This window comes from Hemiscyllium ocellatum, chromosome X (genome assembly GCF_020745735.1).
Source record: "Hemiscyllium ocellatum isolate sHemOce1 chromosome X, sHemOce1.pat.X.cur, whole genome shotgun sequence".
In the NCBI taxonomy this organism is placed as follows: Eukaryota; Metazoa; Chordata; class Chondrichthyes; order Orectolobiformes; family Hemiscylliidae; genus Hemiscyllium; species Hemiscyllium ocellatum.
The window spans coordinates 12,802,545-12,827,495 of NC_083453.1; the positions used below are offsets into that span (position 1 = coordinate 12,802,545).

General features: G+C 44.2%; 1 protein-coding gene across 1 annotated transcript in view; it reads left to right on the forward strand.

The window, feature by feature from the left end:
• LOC132805749 (electroneutral sodium bicarbonate exchanger 1-like) overlaps positions 1 to 24,951 on the forward strand; it is a 341,616-nt gene that overhangs the window by 127,432 nt on the left and 189,233 nt on the right. Inside the window, exons 5-6 of the mRNA XM_060820976.1 lie at positions 10,734 to 10,922; positions 14,555 to 14,643. Coding sequence (XP_060676959.1) covers positions 10,734 to 10,922; positions 14,555 to 14,643 — 278 coding nt within the window. The remainder of the gene's footprint in view (positions 1 to 10,733; positions 10,923 to 14,554; positions 14,644 to 24,951) is intronic.

A 24,951-nucleotide genomic window follows, 5' to 3' on the forward strand; every position in this document is an offset into this window, starting at 1 on the left:
AGCAAAATGACATACAATGTTGTTGACTGTGCTATGAAGCAGCACTTGGAAAGGAATAACCTGCTCACTGATGCTCAGTTTGTGTACCGCCTGGGAATTTGCCACCTGACCTCATAATACTTCATGTTTAAACCAAGGCTGTAATAATATAGTCTGAAGGGATGCCTGGGACCTGATGGAACAAGTGACGGATATATTAATTAAGGATTGCTTGGGAGCATGTAAGCTGTGGGGGTAAGGGGGAGCTTTATGGAGTATGGTTAACTAAAATAAATCTATCACTAAAACTGTGGGATTAAATACAGCTATCTTCTGTATATAATGTCAACAAAAGAGCTCAATGCAAGAGGTGAGATGAAAGTGACAGTCCTTGACATCAATACATTATTTGACCAAGTGTGGCATTCGGGAGCTCTGGAAAAATGGGAATTAATGGAAATTGGGGGTAGATATGTGCTGGGTGGAGTCATACCTAGCACAAAGAAAGATTATTGTGGTTGTTGGAGGTCAGACATCTCAACCCCAGGATATCACAGTGGAAGTTCCTTAGAATAGTATCCTTGGCTCAAACATCTTCAATTGCTTCAACAATGAAGTTCCCTTTATCATAAGGACAGACGATCACGTGGATTCTGAGTAATCCAAGATGGAGGACGGGAAAAATTTCTGGCCTAAAGTTTTGGAACTTTGGGAAAAAAAAGTCAAAACAACAGCAGTTTTAAAAGGGAGAAGAGCAGACAAAGAAAGCACATGGTGAGGACAGTGCAGGGGGGAGAGAGAGAGAGAGAGAGAGAGAGAGAGAGAGAACCTGCACAGTTACTGCCTTTGCTGTTTGAATTCATGTGTCGCTAGACATTGGAGTGCATCTGGAAAAAATAACAATCAGTGAATTTCACAAGTAATCTTGGAGGAACCTTGGGCGAAGTTCACAACACAGAATCAGATAAGTTAATTGTTGTTTTAAGTCTGTCCAAGAGAAAGGCTGTATTAGTAAGTATAGGGGGTTCTTTCTTGATTATGTTTTTGGAGATAAGTCTCTTGATTAAACTTAAAATATAAGCCATAGCTTTTAATTTTGTTTTCTGGGTCTGTAGATTGTGAAGGAGCAAAAATGGCCTTTGCAGTGATATGTACTTCTTGTCAGATGTGGGAGTTTAAAGAGAGTTGAAGGGTTACTGCGGATTATCTCTGCCATAAATGCTGTTGAATGCGAATCTTATCAGATCGAATGGATCGGTTGGAGAGACAGATAGAAGCGATGAGAAACTTGCAACAATAACAATATGTGATGGATGGCAGTTATATGAAGGGGGGGTGGGGGGGGGAAGTCTCAGATAGAGTCACATAGATGGGTTAACTCCAGGAAGGGTAAGAGAGGTTGGCACCTAGGGCAGGAGTCTTTTGTGGATATGTCCATTTCAAACAGGTATGCTGTTTTGGAAAATGTAGGGGGTGATGGATTATCAGGGTAAAGTAGCACGAACAGCCAAGTTTCTGGTATTGAGACTGGCTCTAATGCAACGAGGGGTACATCGGCTTCCAAGAGATCAATTGTGTTAGGGGATTCTGGAGTCCGAGGTACAGACAGACGTTTCTGTGGCCAGCAGAGAGAAAGCAGAATGGTGTGTTGTTTCTCTGGTACCAAGATCAAGGATGTCTCAGAGAGGGTGCAGAATGTTCTCACGGGGGAGAGGGCCAGCAAGAGGTCATTGTCCACATTGGAACCAACAACATAGGAAGGAAAAAGGTGGAGATTCTGAAGGGAGATTACAGAGAGTTAGGCAGAAATTTAATAAGGAGGTCCTCAAGGGTAGTAATATCTGGATTGCTCCCAGTGCTACGAGCTCATGAGGGCAGGAATAGGAGGATAGAGCAGATGAATGCATGGCTGAGGAGCTGGTGTATGGAAGAAGGATTCACAATTTTGGATCATTGGAATTTCTTTTGGGGTAGAAATGACCTGTACAAGAAGGACGGATTGCACCTAAATTGGAAGGGGACTAATATACTGACAGGGAAATTTGCTAGAACTGCTCGGGAGGATTTAAACTAGTAAGGTGGGGGGCTGGGACCCAGGGAGATAGTGAGAAAGAGATCAATCTGAGACTGTTACAGTTGAGAACAGAAGTGAATCAAACAGTCAGGGCAGGCAGGGACAAAGTAGGACTAATAAATTAAACTGCATTTATTTCAATGCAAGGGGCCTAACAGGGAAGGCAGATGAACTCAGGGCACGGTTAGGAACATAGAACTGGAATATCATAATAATTAAAGAAACATGGCTCAGGGATGGACAGGACTGGCAGCTTAATGTTCCAGGATACAAATGCTAAAGAAGGATAGAAAGGGAGGCAAGAGAGGAGGGGGAGTGGTATTTTTGATCAGGGATAGCATTACAGCTGTGCTGAGGGAGGATATTCCCGGAAATACATCCGGGAAGTTATTTGGGTGGAACTGAGAAATAAAAATGGATGATCACCTTATTGGGATTGTATTATAGACCCCCTAATAGTCAGAGGGAAATTGAGAAACAAACTTGTAAGCTACCTGTAAGAATAATAGGGTGGTTATAGTCGGGGATTTTAACTTTCCAAACATCGACTGGGACTGCCATAATGTTAAGCGTTTAGATGGAGAGGAATTTGTTAAGTGCGTACAAGACAATTTTCTGATTCAGTATGTGGATGTACCTACTCGAGAAGGTGCAAAACTTGACCTACTCTTGGAAAATAAGGCAGGGCAGGTGACTGAGGTGTCAGTGAGGGAGCACTTTGGGGCCAGCGACCATAATTCTATTTGTTTTAAAATCGTGATGGAAAAGGATAGACCAGATGTAAAAGTTGAAGTTCTAAATTGGAGAAAGGCCAATTTTGACGGTATTAGGCAAGAACTTTCGAAAGCTGATTGGAGGCACATGTTCACAGGTAAAGGGACGGCTGGAAAATGGGAAGCCTTCAGAAATGAGATAACGAGAATCCAGAGAAAGTATATTCCTGTCAGGGTGAAAGGGAAGGCTGGTAGGTATGGGAATGCTGGATGACTAAAGAAATTGAGGGTTTGGTTAAGAAAAAGAAGGAAGCATATGTAAGGTATAGACAGGATAGATCAAGTGAATCCTTAGAGTATAAAGGCAGTAGGAGTATACTTAAGAGGGAAATCAGGAGGGCAAAAAGGGGACATGAGATAGCTTTGGCAAATAGAATGAAGGAGAATCCAAAGGGTTTTTACAATTATATTAAGACAAAAGGGTAACTAGGGAGAGAATAGGGCCCCTCAAAGCTCAGCAAGGCGGCCTTTGTGTGGAGCCACAGAAAATGGGAGAGATACTAAATTAATATTTTGCATCAGTATTTACTGTGGAAAAGGATATGGGTGATATAGACTGTAGTAAAATAGATGATGACATCTTGCAAAATGTCCAGATTACAGAGGAGGAAGTGCTGGATGTCTTGAAACTGGTAAAGGTGGATAAATCCCCAGGACCTGATCAGGTGTACCCGAGAACTCTGTGGGAAGCTAGAGAAGTGATTGCTGGGCCTCTTGCTGAGATATTTGTATCATCGATAGTCACATGTGAGGTCCCGGAAGACTGGAGGTTGGAAATGTGGTGCCACTGTTTAAGAAGGATAGTAAAGACAAGCCAGGGAACTATAGACTGGTGAGCTTGACCTCAGTGGTGGGCAGATTGTTGGAGGGAATCCTGACGGACAGGATGTACATGTATTTGGAAAGGCAAGGACTGATTCGGGATAGTAAACATGGCTTTGTGCATGGTAAATCATGTCTCACAAACTTGATTGAGTTTTTTGAAGAAGTAACAAAGATGATTGATGAGGGCAGAGCAGTAAATGTGATCTATATGGACTTCAGTAAGGCGTTCAACAAGGTTCCCCATGGGAGGCTGATTAGCAAGGTTAGATCTCACAGAACAAAGGGAGAACTAGCCATTTGGATACAGAACTAGCTCAAAGGTAGAAGACAGAGGGTGGTGGTGAAGGTTTGTTTTTCAGATTGGAGGCCTGTGACCAGTAGAGTGCCACAAGGATTGGTGCTGGGTCCTCTACTTTTTGTCATTTACATAAATGATTTGGATGCGAGCATAATAGGTACAGTTAGTAAGTTTGCAGATGACATCAAAATTGGAGGAGTAGTGGACAGCAAAGAGGGTTACCTCAGATTACAACAGGATCTTGACCAGATGGGCCAATGGGCTGAGAAGTGGCAGATGGAGTATAATTCAGATAAATGCGAGGTGCTGCATTTTGGGAAACAAATCTTAGCAGGACTTATACACTTAATAGTAAGGTCCTAGGGAGTGTTGCTGAACAAAGAGACCTTGGAGTGCAGGTTCATAGCTCCTTGAAAGTGGAGTCGCAGGTAGATAGGATAGTGAAGAAGGTGCTTGGTATGCTTTCCTTTATTGGTCAGAGTATTGAGTACAGGAGTTGGGAGGTCATGTTACGGCTGTACAGGACATTGGTTAGGCCACTGTTGGAATATCACGTGCAGTTCTGGTCTCCTTCCTATCGGAAGGATGTTGTGAAACTTGAAAGGGTTCAGAAAAGATTTACAAGGAAGTTGCCAGGGTTGGAGGATTTGAGCTATATGGAGAGGCTGAACAGGCTGGGGCTATTTTCCCTGGAGCGTCGGAGGCTGAGGGGTGATCTTATAGAGGTTTACAAAATTATGAGGGGCATGGATAGGTTAAATAGACAAAGTCCTTTCCTTGGGATTGGGGAGTCCAGAACTAGAGGGCATAGGTTTAGGGCAAGAGGGGAAAAATATAAAAGAGACCTAAGGGGCAACGTTTTCACACAGAGGATGGTACGTGTATGGAATAAGCTGCCAGAGGATGTGGTGGAGGCTGGTACAATCGCAACATTTAAGAGGCATTTGGATGGGTATATGAATAGGAAGGATTTGGAGGGATATGGGCCGGGTGCTGGCAGGTGGGACTAGATTGGGTTGGGATATCTGGTCGGCATGACAGGTTGGACTGAAGGGTTTGTTTCCATGCTGTACATCTCTATGACTCTAAGTGAGGATGTTCACTAATGACTGCGCAATGTTCAGCACCATTCATGACTCCTCAGATACTAAAGATGTCCTTTTCCAAATAGAGAGACCTGGACAACATCCAGGCTTGGACAATGAGTGGAAAATAACATCTGTGCCACAAGTGCTAGGTAGTAACTATCTCCTCTAAGAGTCACTCTAACTCTGGTCCCATGACACGCAATAATGTTACCATCACTGAATTCCCAACTATCAGCATCACAACTAGTTGGTATAGATGCTTTCTAGAACAGAAAGGGCTTCTGTTACAGGAGGATGTGGTTGCTCAGAAACTACTAAAAGAGTCCTGTCAAAATTACCAGTTGTTCCAGCAATTCATCAAACAGCAACAAAACACATGTGTCCATGATGTCACATTGGCAACATGGATGAAATGTCAATCAATTTCAAGATGTCCAGCAACTGAATGTGGAGTGTAAAGATTTGACAAATGTTCTAGTGAAAACTACAGGACAAGAGAAGATGGTCTTCATGGTGGTACTAAAGTGTGCAGTAATTTCCAAATATAAATCCATGTTGAAAATCAAGTTCCTTACAGGTAGTTTTGTGCATGTCCGTGACAATGAGGAAGTTTTGTGATGCAATGGATGGTGCCCCTACCACTGGGCCAGAAGCTCCAGATTTGAATCCCACTCCAGTATGTGACGGTCATAGAAGGTGTTTGTAGGCTAAACAAGTTAAGTATTAGGCTATAAATTCTTCTGATAAGCTTGATGGCAGGCAGTAAGAGGGGAAAGTTTAATTGCGAGCCATCCTGCCGAAAGCAATGGAAAACTACTTGCTCGTTAGCATGGATCAACCCAATGGAAGTTCATGGCCAACCTCTCAAAAACAAGGATGAGAAAAAGACAAAGAAACCATAAGAGTGGTTGGAGGGGTGCGGATGGAGTGAAGCCGTCGATCCAAAATGTGTAGAAAAGGCTTCTCAGTGGCCTATGCAAAAAAGCACAGCTCATTGGTGTAGTAGATGTTCAGATCCCATGTAGCTGATAAGATCAAGAATTACTTGCAAAGAAACAAGACCCTACTCTTGTAACTGCAATTTGGGTGCAACTTCTACAATTTAAACTCTGATTATGTGCATCACTAAACAGTTCAAGAATCCTAAAACTGAAAGAACTACGGATGCTGGAAATCAGAAACAAAAACAAATTGATGGAAAAACTCAGCAGGTCTAGCAGCATCTGTGGAGAGAAATCAGCTAACTCTTCGGGTCCAATGACTCTTCTTCGGAACCAAAGCAGAAATTGCTGGAAAAAACTCAGCAGATCTCGCAACATTTGTGGAGAGAAATCCGAATCTGTTCTGAAGAGGAGTCACTGGATCTGAAACGTTAACTCTGATTTCTCTCCACAGATGTTGCTGGACCTGCTGAGATTTTCCAGCAATTTCTGTTTATGGTTCAAGAATCATGTTTGTACTGAATGGAATTGGTGGATAGTTAATGGAGAAGTAAATTTTCTCAAAGAGTGGAAATACATGTGCTGTCATCTTGATGTTTCGTTTGGTTTCATTGTCCAATTGTGTGATCCTCCTAATGTACAAAATGTCATCAGATCATTCAGAAAATGTGAAATATCCAATTCAATGGATGAAGGGTAGATGATTTGTTGTGACAGAACGATTCTGAAAGCGAAAGTGCCAAATCTCATCCAAAGTTGGATCTTTATGATGATGTCATTGCTAAAGTGACTCAATGAATTTGATGAACTACTTGTGTCAGGTACTGAAGGTGATGAATGTGATGTTCGTAAACCATTTTGATTGTGATTGAAATTATCCTTCTAGAATTAATTCATTCAATAAAACTCATTGCATTAACTTAATTTGAATTACTTCTGTGATGTTGTTTCTCACATTTCAAAATGGCTATTACCCACACCAACACCAGTGGCTCATAGTTTATCCCATTTTTTTTCTGGAAATGTTTTTCGAGGCTTCAGAGGTGAACTTTTATGCTGGGACCTGTGGTAACTCATTCTTGTTGACTGCTATCTTTTTTTCATTTGTGCCTTTTGAAGAATAACAGCCAGAGTCAACATTTGTTGTTATGCCATTGAAGTTAATGTTGAAGGCCAGGCAAAACTTGTGTGTAAGAAAGCAAAAACAAACGCAATAATAGCACACACACACATGCACAAACACATACATGCGCGCACACACAGTCATACACTCATATTAGCATTAGATTAGATTAGATTAGATTACTTACAGTGTGGAAACAGGCCCTTTGGCCCAACAAGTCCACACCGACCCGCCGAAGCGCAACCCACCCATTCCCCTACCCCTACATTTACCCCTTACCTAACAATACGGGCAATTTAGCATGGCCGCACATTTTTGGACTGTGAGAGGAAACCGGAGCACCCGAGGAAACCCACGCAGATAGGGGGAGAACGTGCAAACTCCACACAGTTAGTCGCCTGAGCCGGGAATTGAACCCGGGTCTCAGGCGCTGTGAGGCAGCAGTGCTAACCACTGTGCCACCGTGCCGCCCACTAAAGAATTAGCTTTATTAGTTTTACAAATATTATGATTTCCATAGCTACAGTTAATGTTTAAAAAGAAATTTGAACATTGAAATTTAACTGAAAGAACTATGCCATAAAATTCCAAGTTTTGAACAAACAAAATCTTCACTCTGTATGTTTTCTTTTGAAAAATAGAATTAAAGCACAAATATTAACTCAACACTGCAGTTTGTCAAGACTTGGAGTATAAATCCAGTTCTCTTTTTACTTCCAAATCCACCCAGGATTTCCATTAAACATTGAGATGTTGAGGGGTCATTCACTCTCTTCTGTTTGGAATTCAAACCAACTATGCCACAGCTCCCTGGAATGTGCTTCAATTTCTCCTTAAGTGTTCCAACAGTCCTGAAGTATGGGATTTCATGAGGATGCTTCCATTAACTTTTGACCAGGTTATCATCCAGCTTTTCTTCAAACATTCCTGAATATAGACTTTTTAGCTCAAGCATAGATCGTTGCATTTGTGTTTAGTGATTTTTTAAAACATAGCTCCTCATGGTCTATGCACACTGTACCCTGATTTTAGATAGATACAGATTGCTTCACAGCTCCTATCAAGTTTCTGTCTCAATCTGCCTTCTCCAAGTTAACTGCTGACTGCCTCTGAAGCAACACACGGAAGAAATAGAACAAAATAACTCATTTAACCTCAAAGTCCATCTCCAAGATAACATGACATACATGCAAAATTTCAAGCAGGAATTATAAATCCTTTACCTTCAAAACAGCCCCTTTGATTCTGGGTCGCTATTGCATAATATATAAAGCTAATAGAATTAATAGCCTTCTCTTTATACTCCATGATTCTGTAACAAACTCCTCTTAATCTGGGAACTACATAAATAATCTAAATACTTTATTAAAATAGCTGCAGATCTTTGAACACTATCAAAATTTCAGATGAGATATTCATTGTTTAAGTCTTCTCACTTCTCATTCTGACTTTATTAAATGAACACAATTTTTACTTCATTTGAATTTAATCTAGTGCTGGGTTGTTTTTATCTGTTTCTAAAGCAGATGTTTCTGTTTATCTACCTTTCTAAAATGAAGAATCACACCCTTGAAACAAATGAATTGTGACTTTATAATGGGATGTGGGCATCACTGACTGGTCCAGCATTTGGTGCCCATCCCAAATTGCCCTTGAGAGGTGGTGGTGAGCTGCCTTTTTAAACCACAGCAGTCCATGTGCTGTTGGTAGACCCATAATGCAATTACAGAAGAAGTTCCAGGATTTTGATCCAGCAACAAGAAGGAGCAGTGACATATTTCCAAATTTGGATGGTGTGTGACTTGGAAGGACACTTGAAGGTGCTTGTGTTGCTATGTATCTGCTACCCTTGTCCTTCTAGATGGTAGTAGTCATTGATGTAGAAGGTGCTGTCTAAGGAGTCTTGATGAATTTCTGCTGTGCATCTTGTACGTAGTACACTGCTGCTACTGAGCATCATGAAGGTGGGAGTGAATATTTGTGGATGTGGTGCCCTTGTCCTGGATGGTGCTGAGCTTCTGAGTGTTGTTTGAGCTTCTCCCATCCAGGCAGGTAGAGAGTATTCTATCACACCCCTGACTTGTGCCTTGGAGATGATGGAAAAGCTTTGGGAATCAGGAGATGAGTTATTTGCTGCTGTATTCCTAGTCTCTGACCTGCTCTTATAGCCACTGTGTTTATATGTTGAGTCCAGTTGAGTTTCTGGTCAATGGTAACCCCCCCCGGATGTTGATAGTGGGGGATTCAGTGATGGTAATACTGTTAAATGTCATGGGGCAGTGTTAGATTGTCTCTTATTGGAGATGGTCATTGCTGACCATTTGTGTGCTGTGAATGTTCCTTACCACTTGTCAGACCATGCCTGGAGGATCAGTGCTGGGTCTACTGCTTTTTCTCATTTATATAAATGATTCATATGTGAACATGGGAGGTATGGTTAGTAAGTTTGCAGATGACAATAAAATTGGAGGTGTAGTGGATAGTGAAGAAGGTTACCTCTGAGTACAACGGGACGTTGATCAGATGGGCCCCAGTGGGCTGAGGAGTGGCAGATGGAGTTTAATTTAGATAAATGGGAGGTGCTGCATTTTGGAAAGGCATATGAGAGCAGGACTTATACACTTAATGGTAAGGTCATGCGGAGTGTTGCTGAACAAAGTGACCTTGGAGTGCAGGTTCATAGCTCCTTGAAATTGGAGTCGCAGGTAGACAGGATAGTGAAGAAGGCGTTTGGTATACTTGTCACTATTGGTCAGTGTAGGAGTTGGGAGGTTATGTTGTGGCTGTACAGGACATTGGTTAGGCCACGTTTGACATACTGAGTTCAATTCTGGTCTCCCTCCTATCAAAAGAATGTTGTGAAACTTGAAAAGGTTCAGAAAAGATTTACAAGGATGTTGCCAGGGTTGGAGGATTAGAGCTATAGGGAGAGACTGAACAGGCTGGGGCTGTTTTCCCTGCAGCGTTGGAGGCTGAGGGGAGACCTTATAGAGGTTTATAAAATCATGAGGGGCATGGATAGGGTAAATAGGCAAAGTCTTTTCCCTGGAGTGGAGTAGTCCAAAACTAGAGGTTTCAGGTGCAAGGGTTATAAAAGGGATCTTAGGGGGCAACTTTTTCACTTGGAAGAAGTGGCGGAAGCTGGTACAATTACAACATTTAAAAAACAATTGGATGGGCCCATGCATAGGAAGGATTTAGAGAGATATGGGTCAAATGCTGGCAAGTGGGACTAGATTAATTTGGGATATCTGGTCAACATGGACAAGTTGGATGAAATGGTCTGTTTCTGTGCTTTACATGTTTTGACTCTATTTGGACATGGACTGCTTCGGTATCTGAGGAATCACAAACTGTGCTGAGCATTCTGCAATCAAATGCCCAATCTCATTTACAGTTTGTGTAAAATTTACAGAATGGTAATTGTGCATTACAAATACAATACTATTTCATATTTTTACCAACAATGAGTTAGAGATGTTTTTCTTCTATTGACTCAAGTGCAAAATCACTGATGGAAGGTTTCAAAGAACAAATGAGATGAAAGGATGATTTGACCAGCCATGACTGCTGCAAAGGCTTTGCTCCTGTGATAATGGTTCTTGTGATTTTCTTTCATTGCTTTGTTTTAGATATGATCCTTGATCATCAGGAGTCTTCCATGGAACTGGATGAAAACATTCGTGTGAAAGTGCGTGAAGCTCTTCTGAAAAGACATCACCATCAGATTGAGAGAAAAAGGAATAATCTCATTCCAATTGTTAGGTCCTTTGCTGAGGTTGGGAAAAAGCAATCTGAACCTTATTCCATGGACAAGGCAGGTAAGAACGCAGACTCTGACTCAAAATCAAAAACAAAAACTCTCCTTCAGTATTTCGTTGTTACTCGGTTTGGGGACAACTGGATTATCATATATGAAGTAGTATGGCTGAGTGCAAAGAAGAAATATTGAGTTAGGGTATACTGGTCAGATATCTTTTATCTACATGTCCAAAAATTGAAAAGGCGTAAAAACTAGATTTTTTTAGACTTACAGTGTGGAAACAGGCCCTTCGGCCCAACAAGTCCACACCGACCTGCCGAAGCGCAACCCACCCATACCCTTACATTTTACCCCTTACCTAACACTACGGGCAATTTAGCTTGGCCAATTCACCTGACCCGCACATCTTTGGACTGTGGGAGGAAACCGGAGCACCCGGAGGAAACCCACGCAGACAACGTGCAAACTCCACACAGTCAGTCGCCTGAGTCGGGAATTGAACCCGGGTCTACAGGCGCTGTGAGGCAGCAGTGCTAACCACTGTGCCACCGTGCCGCCCGTAAACTGAAGGTCTTTTCGAAAACAGACTCAATCAGGTCTGTACACATGCTGAGTTTGGATCGTTTGGAAAAGGTCTTCGCTTGGCCCAAATGACCTAAAATCAAAGTGTTTTTTTCCCCTAATGTTCTGAATGAACCATAGACATGCCAAGTTCAGGCTGTTTGGGAAAAAAAAACTTAACCTTTAGGTCCATTCAAACCTAAGTGATAATCATAGCAACAAATGGAGACAAAGAACAATAAGTGCAGAGATAATTTTTAAAACATTTCGAAGTTACAACGTTTACTGGAAAACACATTACTTGCTACACATTATAGCAAGCACTTAGCCTGGCTGGGTCTCTGATTTACATCCGCAGTGAGATTAGTCTTGCTGACAATTAAGCTTATGTGTGGATGTGAAGTGAGTGATTCAAGAAAAGGGTCTTATATGCTGGACATCCATCCTGTTCTGGAGTCTAGTTGACAGTAGGATAACTTGAGACAGGCTCTCCAATATGACAAGTGAATACTTTTCAAAATTGAAACTCTTTCAAGTGGGTAAGAAGCACAAATGTATGGGTAACAAGTGTAAATGATATTCCCACTTTTAATTTAAAGCTGTATCACTAGTTTTTGTCATTTTCATATTTTACCTGTAGTGTGAAGCTCTGGCTCAACCTAGACATAAAAATAAAGGATTGGATTTAACGGTTCCAATAGTTGTGAACACTGAGAGGTTTGTTGCTACTGAGGGCTACAACAGCAAACAGCATCCAGGGAGTCCACTTATGCTTGAATCCATTCCAATCCATTCCAAATTTCCCTGGAGCAAGTGAAGTATCAGATATAAATTAACAGTTGTACTTTGTTATGGCATTAAAGTGTTTAAAGATTGATTTTGATCAGTGTTTCTCTAACATTAGGTAATGTTCTTAGTTGGCCCCTTCCAGTACTGGTGCTGCCTTTGCCTACTACTGTCCAGTTCTGGGAATGTAAAAGAAATGTTCAGGAAGATACTGACGGCAAGCCAGTGGCACAGCATGTTATAATAATGCACAGTGCTAAGGGAGAGCATGTAGGTTAATTTGCTCCATGATTCCTCAGTTGGTACTTGAATCCCAATATGCTGTCTGAACAAATGGTAAATGAGTCTGCGGAACCATTATTTGTGGTGACAAGTAAATATAGTCTGATTTGGCAAACCTGCTTGGAGAGATTTTAGAGAAACTCCGGCACACTCTATGTGTAAACAACCCCACAACTAATCATAATTCACATAATAAACTAATTTTTGAAAAAGAGACTAAAGGCTCTGAGACATGTGGACTACAGTGAGCTGAGTGCTGGAATCCTTCTCAGTGTCGAGATCCTCTCACCCTATTGTCCCCATATTACTTGAGCGATGTGGTGAGATTTTACCCAGGAAGCAAATTCCAAATTGACACCATTATTGATTGGTAAATGCCTTATTACTAGTCCAACTCACCAAGGGTTGTGATCTTGCCAAACTTGCCAAACGAACTAACCTTTGGAAAAGCTTGACATGGAAACTAGAATGAATTCTTTGTGGGTTCAACTGGCCACTAGCTCCACAAGATCTCCATGCTGGACATCAGGCATGATCCATGGGAGCAGACTACACACACCCCACATTCTCAGACATTGGCATTGGGCATGTGGCAGCATCTATGAACTTTTATGGCACATCTCTGATCCAATAAGAGAATGCTTCTGCATTTTAGTACCTCACGTTGGGCTGCACTGCCTTCTATCATTGAAATACTGGAAATTTTGTGCTCAAAGACATGTACCCGGCACATAGACTAGATCAGGCTGCCTCTCAGGTCTCTTCACTCGCTGTCATTGCCTTTCCTCTGAGTCTACGTAAAGGCTGCAGCATCCTTGACTTGCGTTGCCTTGTTGTTTTGTGCATTGCGCCCTCAGCCAGAGATACCTGGCTCATATTACTGCGGTCTCGCCATGCTGTTTAGTGTACACACAGTGCCAGGAAGCTTGCCACAATCGTCAGTGGGCCTCAGTCCACTCAAGTGGGATAGCAGTTGCTCAGGGAATCCCAGCACAGTAAATCAAGCACCACCTCCTATACCAGTCCAACCCTGCTCAGAACAGTCAAGAGTTGGATCCTCTCCTCATAAGGGGTGAGGGGCCAAATGATGGGCAGCACACCACCCATTTTTTTCTCTTTCTGCCCTTACATGTGGTGTTTTGCTCCTGGAATGAGAGAGAGGGGCAGGTATTACAGAGGATAAAAGGGGCTAGCACAGCTGTTACTGTTGATGCAAGTGGGGAGGTTTCTTGAGCAAATGAGTAGGCAGTGCAGAAGGCACGCAGGGTTGGTGGTGTCACAGTTTGGCGTAGGTGGGGGTAAGTGCGGAAGATGTTGTAGACAATATTGAGAGTGGTTGAGCTTGTTGGGAGGTGGGCACAGTCGCAGAGAAAGAGTGAGTTTGAGGTATTGGAGAGAAGATGGTAGCACATACACTTGCAGAGTGAAGAAGCACATTGACTTCTTTCATATAGTAATGGGCATTTCTTCAGATGCTGAGACTTGTTTTAAGCTGGATGACAGTCTCAAACCAGGTTGGCATCGTCTGGTGTCACGGTCTCACTGGTGGTCCTGGGAAAGTGGGCATCTTGTCATTACGCCACCATGTCCAGCAGGAGCTCCAGGACCATGCCTGCAATGCGAGATGCTACTTTTTCCCTTGTCTGCTACATTCAAGGCAAATATCAGGAACTGTGCAGACAGTTATGGATTGATAGTGCTTGTCTGGTACACAAAGACCTTTTAAAGATGGTGCCGATATCAGGGATGCTAATCAGTTCCAGGATTACTGATGAGTAGTGAGTTGCTCTGGGAAAGGTGCATGGTAAGATGAGGCATAAGTCAGACGTGATTTTTCCTGTGAGGACTCAAAAAGGCAATTAACACAAAGAGTTTGGTAAGATATGGTGAGGAAACCTGCTTGAATTTGTGACAAGAAGCACTCTGTCAAAAGAAAGCAGCGTATTCTGCCATAATTTTGAGTTAGGATTTTGCAAAATAAAAATTCATTCCAATTCCATTTCTCTTGACATCCAAATATTATTTTCTCTTCAAGTTGCTCATTTTTGTCTTCCTCCTCAGGTCAAATGCTGTCCCCACAATCTCTTCCGACTCATCTTGAAGCTAAAAATGGAGTCAACCAAGACAACATAAATTTTGAGTCAGGCAAGGTAAAATAATCACTTTGGTTTATCATGTTATACGTTGCCTGCAGTTCAGAAATATCCTTTGATGCATTATGTTCCAGCCGCACAAAGTTCTAACGCTAAAGCTATGATTGTTTATTTCCTAAGGAGGTCCAGTCGTATGGCACAGAGCAGTCGAGTATGGGGTCCTTTGCAACTTTGTAATATTGGCTGAGCTTTTGGGGATAGCATTGAATTCCCCAGAATTTTGATAAAGTCTTGTAGATTGGTAGGTAGCAAACATAACTTAGCTATTCAAGAAAGAAGAGAGTAAACTAGAAACTGTTGGCCAGCTAGAACGTCATCAGAATTGGCCATGATGTGGAGATGCCAGTGTTGGACTGGGTGGACAATGTTAAAAATCACAGCCACCTAGTATTGTGTCCAACTGGTTTATTTGGAAGCACTAGCTTTCGAAGCACTGCTCCTTCATCAGGTAACTGTGATGAAGGTTCATTAGCTACCTAATGAAGGAGCAGCACTCCAAAAGCTAGTATTTCCAATTAAACCTGTTGGACTATAACCTGGTGTTGTGTGAGTTTTAACTTCATCAGAATTTCAGTTCTGATTTTCAGTTGCCAGCAGCAGGAAGAGCGGGAGCTTGAACCAGGGGCCTGTCAGGAAAAGACTTAAAACTTTAAAAGCTTACCTCGAACATCAGCAGTGGCAGCACCTCAGAGAGCAGAGGTTTCTGGGAAAGGAGGGACTTTTTTTTCCCCTCAGCTATATAAGTGAGTGTTCTCTAAACCCGAGGCCCTCCCACCCAATCACCTCCTCTAACGTTAAACACCAGGGACACATCAGGTAAGCTTCTCTTTTTTTAAAATTTATGATAAGGGGACTAGCAGGGATGGCAGTGCAGGGAGAGGAATGTTCCTCCTGCATGATGTTCGAGGTGAGGGACGCCATTAGTGTCCCATCCACGTACATCTGCAGGATGTGCACCCAACTCTTGCTCCTCCAAGACTGCGTGAGGGAACTGGAGCAGGAGCTGGATAAACTTCTGATCATTCGGGATGCAGAGTCTGTGATAGATAAGAGTTACAGGAAAGTAGTTACTCCTAGGCACGAAGAAAGCTGGGTAACTGTTAGAAGGGGGGAGAAACAGTCAGTGCAGGGATCTCCAGTGATCTCCACTATAAAATAAGTATGCCATTTTGGATACTGTTGGGGGGGTTGACTTACCAGGGGCATGCATTGGGGTGCACGTCTCTGGCACAGAGTCTATTCCTGTTGCACATAAAGGAAGGAGGGAAAGAAGGAGAGTGTTAGTCATTGGGATCTCAAAAGTGAGAGGGTCAGATAGAAGGTTTGTTGGGAATGAAAGAGACTCACGGTTGGTGTGTTGCCTCCCAGATGCCAGGGTCCGTAATGTCTCGGATCATGTCTTTGGGGTCCTGAAGAGAGAGGGTGACCAGCCCCAAGTCGTGGTCCATAGAGGTACCAACGACATAGGTAGAAAGAGGGATAGGGATGTAAGGCAGGATTTCAGGGAGCTAGGGTGGAAGCTGAGAGCTAGAACAAACAAAGTTGTTATCTCTGGTTTGTTACCTCTGCCATGTGATAGCGAGGCGAAGAACAGAGAGAGATATCAGCTGAACACGTGGCTACAGGGATGGTGCAGGAGGGAGGGTTTCAGGTTTATAGATAATTGGGGCTCATTCTGGAGAAGGTGAGGCCTCTACAAACAGGATGGTCTTCACTTGAACCAGAGGGGTACTAATATCCTGGGTGGGACGTTTGCTAGTGCTATTTGGGTGGGTTTAAACCAGCTCAGCAGGGGGTTAGGAACCTGTGTTGTAGTTCCAATACACAGGAGGATGAGAATAGGGAGGGCATGGACAGGATTTCATGGTTACAGGAACGTGCTGGCAGACAGCAAGCTGATTTGGAGTGTGTCTACTTCAATGCCAGGAGTATCCGGAATAAGGTAGATGAGCTTGCAGCATGTAAGTACCTGGGACTTGGATATTGTGGTCATTTCTGAGACATGGATAGAGCAAGATCAGGAATGGATGTTGCAGGTTCAATGGTTTAGATCTTACATTACGATCAGGGAAGGTGGTAAAAGAGGGGGAGGTGTGGCTTTGTTAGTCCCACAACCCCGCACTGCCCGTTTCTACCTCCTGCCCAAAATCCACAAACCTGCCTGCCCCGGCCGACCCATTGTCTCAGCCTGCTCCTGCCCCACCGAACTCATCTCCCAATACCTCGACACGGTCCTGTCCCCTTTAGTCCAAGAACTCCCCACCTACGTTCGGGACACCACCCACGCCCTCCACCTCCTCCAGGATTTTCGCTTCCCCGGTCCCCAACGCCTTATTTTCACTATGGACATCCAGTCCCTGTACACCTCCATCCCCCATCACGAAGGACTCAAAGCCCTCCGCTTCTTCCTTTCCCGCCGCACCAACCAGTACCCTTCCACTGACACCCTCCTTCGACTGACTGAACTGGTCCTCACCCTGAATAACTTCTCTTTTCAATCCTCCCACTTCCTCCAAACTAAAGGAGTTGCCATGGGCACCCGCATGGGCCCCAGCTATGCCTGCCTCTTCGTAGGATATGTGGAACAGTCCATCTTCCGCAACTACACTGGCACCACCCCCCACCTTTTCCTCCGCTACATCGATGACTGTATCGGCGCTGCCTCGTGCTCCCACGAGGAGGTTGAACAGTTCATCAACTTTACTAACACCTTCCATCCCGACCTGAAATTCACCTGGACCATCTCAGACTCCTCCCTCCCCTTCCTAGACCTCTCCATTTCTATCTCGGGCGACCGACTCAACACAGACATCTATTATAAACCGACTGACTCCCACAGCTACCTGGACTACACCTCCTCCCACCCTGCCCCCTGTAAAAATGCCATCCCATATTCCCAATTCCTTCGTCTCCGCCGCATCTGCTCCCAGGAGGACCAATTCCAACACCGCACAGCCCAGATGGCCTCCTTCTTCAAGGACCGCAGATTCCCCCCAGACGTGATCAACGATGCCCTCCACCGCATCTCCTCCACTTCCCGCTCCTCCGCCCTTGAGCCCCGCTCCTCCAACCGCCACCAAGACAGAACCCCACTGGTTCTCACTGGGAACCAGGACTGTAGCTTTAGGGTACAGGACCTTGAGTGTAGGGAGGTTAGGAATAATGCAGCGATCTCTAAGGAGGGTGCCTGTAACCAGAAAGGTGGATTGAAGTGTGTATACTTCAATGCCAGAAGTATAAGGAATAAGGTAGGTGAACTTGCAGCGTGGGTTGGTACCTGGGACTTCGATGTTGTGGCCATTACAGAGACGTGGGTAGAACAGGGACAAGAATGGCTGTTGCACGTTCCAGGGTTCAAATGTTTTAGTAGGATCAGACATGGGGGTAAAAAAGGGGGAGGCGTGGCATTACTTGTCAAAGACAGTATCACAGCAGTGGAATGGACGATGGAAGAGGACTTGCCATCTGAGGTAGTTTGGGCTGAGGTTAGAAATAGGAAAGGTGAGGTCACCCTGTTAGGTGTTTTCTACAGGCCTCCTAATAGTCCTAGAGAAGTAGAGGATAATATTGCGAGGATGATTCAGGAAAAGAGTGAAGGTAGCAGGGTGGTTGTTATGGGGGACTTTAACTTCCCAGATATTGACTGGGAGAGCTATAGCTCGAGTTCATTAGATGGGTCGGTGTTTGTACAATGTGTGCAGGAGGGTTTCCTGACACAATATGTCGACAGGCCAACAAGAGGGGAGGCTATATTGGATTTGGTTCTAGGTAATGAACCAGGCCAGGTGTTAGACTTGGAGGTAGGTGAGCACTTCGGGGACAGTGACCACAACTCGGTGACTTTTACTTTAGTGATGGAGAGGGATAATCGTGTGCCGCAGGGCAAGAGCTATAGCTGGGGGCAGGGAAATTATGATGCAGTGAGGCATGACTTAGGATGTGTGGATTGGAAAAACAGGCTTCAAGAGAAGAACACTAATGAGATGTGGGGAGTGTTCAAGGAGCAGCTACTGCGTGTCCTCGATAGGTATGTACCAGTCAGGCATGGTGTAAAGGGCCTTGTGAGGCAGCCGTGGTTTAGTAAGGAATTGGAGTCCCTTGTGAAAGGGAAGAAGGCGGCATATGTAAAGATGAGGCGTGAAGGTTCAGTAGGGGCGATTGAGTGTTATAAGGTAGCCAGGAAGGAGCTAAAGAGGGAGCTAAGAGAAGCGAGAAGGGGACATGAAAAGTCTTTAGCTGGTAGGATTAGGGAAAACCCAAAGGCTTTCTATAGGTATGTCAAGAATAAAAGGATGACTAGGGTAGGTATCGGTCCAGTCAAGGATAGTAGTGGGAAGTTGTGTGTGGAGGCGGAGGAGATTGGAGAGACATTAAATCAGTACTTTTCCTCAGTATTCACTCAGGAACAGGACACTGTTGCTGATGTGAATATGGAATCACAAATAATTAGAATGGATGCCCTGGAAATATGCAGGGAAGAGGTTTTGGGAATATTGGAAAGGATGAATATAGATAAGTCTCCTGGGCCTGATGGCATTTACCCCAGGATCCTATGGGAAGCTAGGGAGGAGATAGCAGAGCCATTGGCCTGGATTTTTATGTCGTCGTTGTCAACAGGAATAGTACCAGAGGACTGGAGGATAGCGAATGTGGTCCCATTGTTCAAGAAAGGGAGTAGGGATAGCCCTAGCAACTATAGGCCAGTGAGTCTGACTTCAGTGGTGGGCAAAGTCTTAGAGAGAATGGTAAGGGATAAGATTTATGAACATCTGGGTAGGAATAACGTGATCAGGGATAGCCAGCATGGTTTTGTGAAGGGCAGGTCGTGCCTCACAAACCTTATTGAGTTCTTTGAGAAGGTGACCAAGGAAGTGGATGAGGGTAAAGCAGTAGATGTTGTGTATATGGATTTTAGTAAGGCGTTCGATAAGGTTCCCCATGGTAGGCTAATGCTAAAACTTCGGAGGTATGGCATTGAGGATACATTAGAGGTTTGGATTAGGAATTGGCTGGCTGGAAGGAGACAGAGGGTAGTAGTTGATGGATTATGTTCATCTTGGAGCGCAGTTACTAGCGGTGTACCACAAGGATCTGTTTTGGGACCATTGCTTTTTGTTATCTTTATAAATGATCTAGAGGAAGGACTTGAAAGCTGGGTAAGCAAGTTTGCGGATGACACAAAAGTCGGTGGAGTTGTGGATAGTGAGGAAGGAAGTGGTAGGTTACAGCGGGATATAGATAAGTTGCAGAGCTGGGCGGAAATGTGGCAAATGGAATTTAATGTAGCTAAGTGCGAAGTCGTTCACTTTGGTAGGAATAACAAGATGATGGATTACTGGGCTAATGGTAGGCTACTTGGTAGTGTGGATGAGCAGAGGGATCTTGGTGTCCATGTACACAGATCTCTGAAAGTTGCCACCCAGGTAAATAGTGCTGTGAGGAAGGCATATGGTGTACTGGGCTTTATTGGCAGAGGAATTGAGTTCCGGAGTCCTGAGGTCATGTTGCAGTTGTATAAGACTCTGGTGCGGCCTCATCTGGAGTATTGTGTGCAGTTTTGGTCGCCATACTATAGGAAGGATGTGGAAGCTTTAGAACGAGTGCAGAGGAGGTTTACCAGGATGTTGCCTGGAATGGTAGGAAAATCTTATGAGGAAAGGCTGAGGCACTTGGGGCTGTTCTCATTGGAGAAGAGAAGGTTTAGGGGAGATCTGATAGAAGTGTATAAGATGATTAGGGGTTTAGATAGGGTAGATACTAAGAACCTTTTACCGCTAATGGAGTCAGGTGTTACTAGGGGACATAGCTTTAAATTAAGGGGTGGTAGGTATAGGACAGATGTTAGGGGTAGATTCTTCACACAGCGGGTTGTGAGTTCATGGAATGCCCTGCCCGTATCAGTGGTGAACTCTCCTTCTTTATGGTCATTTAAGCGGGCATTGGATAGGCATTTGGAAGTTATTGGGCTAGTATAGGTTAGGTAGGATTCGGTCGGCGCAACATCGAGGGCCGAAGGGCCTGTACTGCGCTGTATCCTTCTATGTTCTATGTTCTATGTTCTACCACCCCACCAACCTCCGCATACAACGTATCATCCGCCGCCATTTCCGCCACCTCCAAACGGACCCCACCACCAAGGATATATTTCCCTCCCCTCCCCTATCAGCGTTCCGCAAGGACCACTCCCTTCGTGACTCCCTCGTCAGATCCACACCCCCCACCAACCCAACCTCCACCCCCGGCACCTTCCCCTGCAACCGCAGGAAATGTAAAACTTGCGCCCACACCTCCACACTCACTTCCCTCCAAGGCCCCAAGGGATCCTTCCATATCCGCCACAAGTTCACCTGTACCTCCACACACATCATCTATTGCATCCGCTGCACCCAATGTGGCCTCCTCTATATTGGTGAAACAGGCCGCTTACTTGCGGAACGCTTCAGAGAACACCTCCGGGCCGCCCGAACCAACCAACCCAATCACCCCGTGGCTCAACACTTTAACTCTCCCTCCCACTCCACCGAGGACATGCAGGTCCTTGGACTCCTCCACCGGCAGAACACAACAACACGACGGCTGGAGGAGGAGCGCCTCATCTTCCGCCTGGGAACCCTCCAACCACAAGGGATGAATTCAGATTTCTCCAGTTTCCTCATTTCCCCTCCCCCCACCTTGTCTCAGTCGGTTCCCTCAACTCAGCACCGCCCTCCTAACCTGCAATCCTCTTCCTGACCTCTCCGCCCCCACCCCACTCCGGCCTATCACCCTCACCTTGACCTCCTTCCACCTATCCCACCTCCATCGCCCCTCCCCCTGGTCCCTCCTCCCTACCCTTTATCTTAGCCTGCTTGGCTCTCTCTCTCTCTTATTCCTGATGAAGGGCTCATGCTCGAAACGTCGAATTCTCTGTTCCTGAGATGCTGCCTGGCCTGCTGTGCTTTGACCAGCAACACATTTGCAGCTTGGTTAGTCAAGGACAGTATAACCATGACTGAAAGAACATTTGACAAAGACTCATCTACTGAGGTGGTATGGGCTGAGGTTAGAAACAAGAGAGGAGAGGTCACACTGCTGGGAGTTTTTTATAGGCTTCCGCAAAGTTCCAGGGATGTGGAGGAGAGGATTGGAAAATTGATTCTAGGCAAGAGTGAAAGGAACAGGATAGTCATTATGGGGGACTTTAACTTCTCCAACATTGACTGGAAATGCTATAACTCAAATACACCGAATGGATCAGTTTTTGTTCAATGTGTGCAGGAGGGTTTCCTGACACAGTATATCGAAGGGCCAACAAGAGGGGAGGCCACATTGGATCTGGTACTTGGTAATGAACCAAGCTAGGTGTTTGATTTAGTGATAGGTGAGCACTTTGGAGAGTGGCCATAATTCGGTTACGTTACGTTTAGCAATAAAACAGAATAGGTACATGCCACAGGACAAGAGTTATAGATGGGGGAAGGGCAATTATAATGCAATTAGGCAAGACTTAGGAGGTATAGAATGGGGCAGCAAAATGGAGGGGATGGGGACAATCGAAATATGGAGCTGATTTAAGGAACAGATATTGTCAGGCAGGGAGGAAATGATAAGGTAAGGGAACCGTGATTTACTAAAGAAATTGTATCTCTTGTTAAGCAGAAGAGGGAGGCTTATGTAATGTTGAGGCAAGATGGTTCAGATGAGGTGATGGCTGGTTACAGAGTAGCTGGAAAGGATTTAAAGAGAGAGTTAAAAAGAGCAAGGAGGGGACATGAGCAGTCTTTAGCAAGTAGAATAAAGGAGAACCCTAAAGCTTTTTATAGATATGTGAGGAATAAAAGAATGACTAGGGTAGGAATAGGGCCTGTCAAAGACAGAAGTGGGAAGTTGTATGTGGACCCTGTGGAGATTGGAGAGGTGTTAAACAAATATTTCTCACCTGTTTTCACTCAGGAAAAGGAGAATATTGTAGAGGAGAAGACTGAGATATAGGCTATTAGACTAGAAAGGTTTGAGGTTAGTAAGGAAGAGGTGTTATCAATTCTAGATGGGATTTTTCCAAGAGTTCTCTGGGAAGCTAGGAAGGAGATGGCCAAGCCTTTGGCCTTGGTCTTTGAGTCGTCATTGTCTACAGGTTTAGTACCAGAGGGCTGGAGGATTGCAAATGTGGTGCCCTTGTTCAAGAAGGGCAGTAGAGATAGCGTCTGTTGTAGGAAAAGTTTTGGAAAGGATTATAAGAGATAGGATTTATAATCATCTAGCAAGCAACAGTCTGATTGGAAATAGTCAGCATGGATTCATCAAGGACAGGTCATGTCTGACAAACCTCTAAGTTTTTGAGAAGGTGACCAGGAATGTGGATGTGGGTAGGGCAGTTGACGTGGTGTACATGGACTTCAGTAAACCCTTTGATAAGGTTCAACATGGTAGGCTTTTAGAGAAAATGCAGAGGCATGGGATTGAGAATGATTTAGCAGCTCGGATTAGAAACTGGCTTTGTGTAAGAAGGCAGCGAGTGGTGGTTGATGGAAAATATTTAGCTTGGAGTCCAGTTACGAGCGGTGTGCCACAAGGATCTGTTTTGGGACCATTGCTGTTTGTCATTTTTATAAACGACTTGGACGCAGGCATACGTGGATGAGCTAGTAAGTTTGCAGGTGATAATAAAGTTGGTGGAGTGGTGGACAGTGTGGAAGAAATTTACAGGTTGCAGGGACACTTGGATAAACTGCAAAACTGGGCTGAAAGGTGGCAAATGGAGTTCAATGCAGATAAATGTGAGGTGATTCACTTTGAGAAGAATAACAGGAAGGCAGAATACTGGGTCAATGGAATGATTCTTGGTAGTGTGGATGTGCAGAGGGACCTTGGTGTCCATGTACATAGATCCCTGAAAGTTGCCACCCAGGTTGATAGTGCTGTTAAGAAGGCACACGGTGTGTTAGGTTTCATTCGTAGAGGGATTGCGTTCCGGAGCCATATTGTCATGCTGCAACTGTACAAAATGCTAGTACGGCCGCACTTGGAGTATTATGTGCAGTTCTGGTCGCCCCATTGCAGAAAGGATGTGGAAGCATTGGAAAAGGTGCAGAGGAGATTTACCAGGATGTTGCCTGGTCTGAAGCAAAAGTTTTATGAAGAAAGGCTGAGGGACTTGGGTCTGTTCTCATTGGAGAGAAAAAGGCTAAGAGGCGATTTAATAGACACATAGAAGATCATCAGAGGATTAGATAGGGTGGACAGTGAGACTCTTTTTCCTAGGGTGATCACATGTGTTTATATGAGGTAGCATAGGTGCAAATTAAGGGGTGATAGATTTAAGATAGATGTTAGAGGCAGGTTCTTCACTCAGAGAGTGGTAAATGCGTGCCTGCCAATGTAGTTAACTCAGCCACATTAGGGGCATTTAAACTGTCCTTGGATAAGCATATGAATGATGATGGGATAGTGCAGGCTTTAGATTAGTTCACAGTTCAGTGCAACATCGAGGGCAAAAGGGCCTGTTCTGCGCCTTATTGTTCTATGTTCTATGTAGAATTAGGGACACTGCTAGAATATAACATAAGTCACTTTAAATCATAATGTTATTGGCAGAGTTGACTCTCATTTCACAGAATTGCAGAAGTGATATGGTGCAGATGAAGACCATTTGGCATATCACATCTGCATCAGCTCTCCAAAAGAGTGTTATGATTTCATGCCATTCTCCTTCCTTTTCTAATACCTTTTCACACTGATTCAAATAATAATGTATTGCCTTCTTGAATGCCTCCGCTGAACCTGCCTCCACCATACTTCAGGCAACGCATTCCAGACCTGAACCGCCTGTCTGCACAAGTGTTTTTTTCCCATGTCACATCTGTTACTTTTGTAAATCACTTGAAATCTGTGCCCTCCCATATACAGTTGTTTTGAGTGAAAACAGTTTCTCCCTGTCTACTCAATCCAGCTTTTATGATTTTTAAAACTTCTATTGGACTTTCTGTTAGCCTTTTTTCCAAGGAGAACAATCCCAACTTTCCAATCTTTCATCATTACTGAAGTTCCTCATACCTGGAATCTTGTAAATCGCTCCTGCACACTGTCACAGTCTGTTTATATTCTTCCTGAAGTGTGATGGTTAGAACTGCACACAAAACTCCAAGTGAAGTCTCATTACTGCTTGTATAATTTCAGCATTGCCTCTTTGCTGTTATACTGCCACAAACACTACGTAGGACAAACAGGAAGAAAGTTAGCCACCAGGCTACACGAACACCAGCTAGCCACAAAAAGACACAACCCTCTCTCCCTCGTAGCCCTACATACGGATGAAAAAAAACACCA